Raw genomic sequence first — 5,103 nt, forward strand, 5'->3', positions numbered from 1 at the left:
TTGAAGACTGTATGGTAGTTTTTGAGGGGTAAATGTGCTACTGAATTTTCTGGCGAGTTGTTATGCATGCAGGTGGTGTGGTAGGGTGCTACAGGGATAAGAGTGCAATTCCAGCACCTTAGTTTTCACCCAAATATTACATAATATCTAACTAAAATAAAATAAATAAGGCTTAGTGATGGAGCAAGTCGGACCATGCACACAGGATTCTGTCCATATATGTATGGGCTGTTGAGGGTAGCCTGAATAGTATACTATATATGATAAAGATACTCCCTGAAGTTTTCTCTTTTTACCCCAGCTCTGTTAAGTGCCTTAAGCAATCACAATTTAGCATAGGCTGTAGTACAATTTTCAGTATTTGACAGGTGATATTAGCCTTCTTGATATTAAGACAGAATCATGATTGGATGATCACACATGATGTCCCATACCTGGGGATATCCCAAGGATAACAGGGCTCTTAGCCACATAGCAAAACAGAAGATAATCAAGCTAAGAGCCAGACACCTGGGGGTGACTAAAGTGTGTGTAACAACCCAGTGTTAGTTACTCTGGCGCACACAGAACACACTATAAGGAAGATGATGAGGGAGTGGTTACCCCTTGAGCTGCAGAGAGTTTGTTGGTATACAACAGGAGGACTCGCTGAGGAGTCTCCTGGATCTATTGGGGTTTATATACTACTACAGGGTTGTTTGTACATGTGTACTATACAGTTGATACCCGCATGGCCAGCTCCACTGTGTGAGAGAGTTGTGTCTAAAATAAGAAGAAAGGCAATGTGGCGCGAGAAAGAGGAGTTTGGACAAAAGGGGAAGTGCCGCGTGGTACCATGTGTGAAAGCTATAGTACAAGGTTAAAGCGGAGAATAAAAAATAAAGGGAAGGTCCGAAAATTGTGTTATCATAACAGTGTGATAGTCAGCTCAAGAACCAGGCCATCAAACTCTTATGTGGAACTTGCTTGTACCAATATTTTGTTAGAATACATACTACTGAGACTTTGAATTACAATCAATTCATTGCAAATATACCATATATTCTGATAAATACATGTTTGATACATTCACAAACTAATTCACCACCTCCATCAATACTTTCACTTTCCACTTCTTGCCCTTGTTCTGCTGTAGTGAGCCAATCTAAGCCTGGATATTTTCTGAGAATATAAACCCATGGCTTAGCCTTTTTCTCATAAGACCATATTCTGATAAGGTTATTGATACTAGTGCTAGGTAAAGCTTGAATGTTATCAGATCAACGGCCTTGCCACTTCTGCAACACCAGTTTGAGATTTGTGATAGGCTGATATATAACCACAAGACCCATTGTACCAAGTTCTAAGAAGACTAAGGCTTTACCAAAGATAGGTTTATTATTTCCTTCAGTTGCAGCTTCAAAATAGCAGGAGGACCTTGTTGCATTTTCTTTCCGTTCATTTAACTCACTATTTAAAACAGTTCTATCTGGTAAACAAATCTTTCCAAATCTTTTTAATGGACCTTGCAGATTGAAGGGAATATTTAGCAATGGGCTAATAACTTCAAGCTTGCAATACAGCTCTTTTCTAGGATTTCTCTCTCTTTTTGTGATAGGTATTTCTTTAAATGGCTTTGGGCTTATATCAGGTTTGGATCTTGATGCTGCCAGCAAAGTTTTGACATCAAGGGAAGGATAATACAGAAACAAAATTTTCACCAGTTCTCTTTTATATATAAGATTGGCCAGGTTTGCGAGTGGTGGTTTCTTAGAATGAATCTTATGACCTAGTTCCCCAATAGCTCACTCTACAGTAGCTTGTGAGCCCAGAAAAACAGAACCATTTCATTGTATATGTATAGGAATATGAGTTAGCTGAAAGACATATAACCTGCATCTTGCAATTTTGTCTGGATCATCACCAATCTATAGCTGTTCAAATCTCATAAGAAAAGTTTTGATCAAATTGTGCAGGTCTTTCAGTTGCTCATCAGTTCTTGGTACAATTGTTATTGCCATTTCAATTGCTTCAGCAAGATAAGAGAAAATTTCCAGCACTGAAGGTTTAAAGCCAACTTCAAACCCTATAAGCAACACATACCAATGCAATATTGCCATCTATTCATAGATCTTATTTTGACTGTTTCTTTTCAAATATGGGTCTCAGATTGGCCCACAGAATGATGGTGGAACATTTGACATTGTATTAGCTACTAGTTTTCCAAATGTGCTAGCTATATTTTGATGCAAATGTACTGGTTAATTTGGTTCACTAATAGTCACCCATAAATCCCATACATGTGCCATAACATTCTCATAGAAAAGATGGAATTGATCAAGTGGGAAAAATGTTTGATGAACAAATGCAGGACTAGTTGCAGCTATAGGTAGATGAGAGATCCTTGTTGCTTTGATTATGGTCTCATGAGCATTTTTAGAGGTAGCACTTACAAGATTATCAATAGTTTCCCAACAATCCTTCTCTGTATGCATAGATAACTTATAGGTAGCTTATAAAGTTCATAAATAGGATGGCCCTTGTTGTAGGTATCATTTTGTGGAGGTGATAATGGATAGTACTGAGCCTTTGCAGATCATTTCTTTCCAGATTTCTTACCAGATTTTGCACCTTTGATATAAGTGAATTTATCTCCATAATTTTCTGAATGTCCTGCCATTCCATTTAGCTTGGCTGCATAAGAAATCAACACTTTTCTTTTAAAAAGTCATTTTATTCCTTCTGTCTTTTTCACTACAACAATGTCTTGGATTCACAACCTTCTTCCACTACAACATTAACCCTAAAACTAAAAATAACCCTCAAACTACTTATTTTCTTTTCTCTTATTATTTACCTACTTATTCTTTATAATATCCCAACATACTTATGGAGGAGATTACTAACTCCAGTACAAGTGGAGGTCATCAATCTTTGCAGCAGGGATCCACCACCCACTGTGTAAGAGAGGCTATCCCTTTAGAAGAAGCAACCTAGAGGCACCTGCCAAAGTACCAGTGTCTTATAATCCCAAAGGTGCTAATCAGGCATAGCCACACAAACCTCTATTAGTACTCTTCCTTCTCACAGTATGACAAAAGGACAATTATGGTTCTACTTCTATTTTTTTTTCTATTGGCTACTAGAAGTTGAACCACTTTTTTTTCTTTATTCTTTTTTCCATCGTTCAATTTCCCATTCATTATAAAAGTCCTCTGAATCTGTAACTATCTCTTTAGTTTAATATTACTTGAGAAATCCTGCATAAAGGTCCCTCCCATCTCAAGCTATATTGTTCTCCTCTTGTTGACTCTATCAGTTTTTGTTGAGCTCACTTTGTGTTTCCTCACAGGCTGACCCTAGCATATCACCAAGTACTAAACAATGGTATGCACAATTGATGGATCTACAGCATCCCAGGTCCATATTCCAGCACTAGCTGATGCCATTTCCTGGAAAAATTCATATAAATAACTTTCAATATTTCCAGATGCTCCAGGTGCTGGAATTACCATTAAGACAATGATATTGTTGGATTTGTAGTGTATCTCTGGGGGCAAGTTGAGGAGAATAATAATCAGAACCTAAGTATCTGATTGTTTCTTCATGGTAAGCTAGGCACTATCAGTGGAAATTGCAAGAGCAATATCTCTTTTCCCTTTGAATAGATCTGGTTGATTATGGTGATGAATATGTACATTTGTATCACAAAAGTCTGATAATATTCTGCTCTTAGAGGCTGTTGCAACTAATTTCAATGCTTTTTGCAAATAATTGTCCCTATATCTCAGAAGTGTAGATGTTTCTGCATTTGAAATTAGTGCACTGATTGTGCTCGTGACTAGAAGGTACATCATCTAGGCCTTAGGTTTAGGAGATCTTGATGTTCCTGCTTTGTGGCATAGTTCACCACAAATTTTTTTATCCCATATGTATGGGCAAGAATGTAAGTCTTTGTACTGGCCTGTGTAGGCAATACAACTCTTTAGACACATATCAACTTGAATAGGTTACACATTTGTGGGAGGAATCGATTTTTCTTATCGCATTCCCGTCATGTCGTGGTTAGCAGACTCGATCCCCATCACTCCTCTTGCCCTTGGACTAGAGATTACAGCAGGTGTCTTATTACTTTTATCATTTTTCTTCTTATTCTCTCTTCACACTCACGTTCTATCGTACCTACAACGAGGTAGACTTGTTGTCGACCCTCGAGAAGATATCCAGATGACATAGTCACAATCCAGTGCTATGTCTGGGAATACTTCGGAGGAATATTGATAAGCGAAGAAGGTTGTGAGTCAGCGCCTTCTCATGGGCTTACTGATACAGCCAATCGTACATCCCTTACCAATACATTTTCTCATATGATTAGTAAAGACGATAGATCGAACCACTTTCTTCCTTTTTCCTTATTGGTTAGCTAGCTGGTCAGACCACTTTCTCAGTACTTCCCTTTCTCGGTCTGACCATCGCCGTTCACTATATAGAGAAGTACATACTCGATGTATTGTTCTCCAGTTCAATATTAGTTTGGATTTGTGCTCTTACCAATACTCTTCATTCTCATACTCTGATTCACCGCCTTCAAGGAAGGACTTGACCAGACATTGGGCTTTGTTATATAGCTTCGTATTTGTTGCCTGACAATTTGCGAGCAAATAGCAAGTTTTTGAGCAGGATAAAAAAAGAGAATTTCTATTCCAGTTGCCTCCTGCGAGACCTAAGCATGATACTGATAATCTAAAACAGTTCTTTGAGACTTTGTCCAAGTAGCATAGTGCTTTAGTGTGAGAGCCTCTGAGGCATTCAGCTCACGTGGAGGATAGTGTGATATTGGAGGAATTGGTGAGGGTAAATACAAATTAAGCAGTTCTTGCTAGAGACCTCAGGGTAGTGAGTTACATTCTCCTCATCAGATTCATCAGATTCATAAAAACTACTGTTATTACCTCCCTCATCGTCTGGGGCACTAGGTGCACTAGAATCACCATCACTTTGGCCCTCAGGAAAATATATCAAGTCCTCATCATCAATAGAATCAGAGTGCAAGGCTTTACCAGCATTTGGACTGGCAGTAGTAATTCCAACATCATCATAATCATAATCATTGTCCACATGCAT

General features: G+C 38.3%; 2 protein-coding genes across 2 annotated transcripts; one reads left to right on the forward strand and one right to left on the reverse strand.

The window, feature by feature from the left end:
- Positions 1-4,003: 4,003 nt before the first annotated feature.
- SERLADRAFT_396191 (uncharacterized protein) lies at positions 4,004-4,516 on the forward strand (the record flags this gene model as incomplete). Its single annotated transcript, XM_007321127.1, has 1 exon — positions 4,004-4,516. A coding segment is annotated over one exon (156 nt), but the record flags the coding sequence as incomplete, so codon positions are not given.
- Positions 4,517-4,702: 186 nt separating this feature from the next.
- Positions 4,703-5,103, reverse strand: SERLADRAFT_440672 (uncharacterized protein; the record flags this gene model as incomplete). Its single annotated transcript, XM_007321128.1, has 2 exons — positions 4,703-4,854; positions 4,932-5,103. The coding sequence occupies 2 exons, from the start codon at positions 5,101-5,103 to the stop codon at positions 4,703-4,705; spliced, it is 324 nt and encodes a 107-aa protein (XP_007321190.1).

The sequence above is a fragment of the Serpula lacrymans genome (genome assembly GCF_000218685.1).
Source record: "Serpula lacrymans var. lacrymans S7.9 unplaced genomic scaffold SERLAscaffold_10, whole genome shotgun sequence".
NCBI lineage: Eukaryota > Fungi > Basidiomycota > Agaricomycetes > Boletales > Serpulaceae > Serpula > Serpula lacrymans.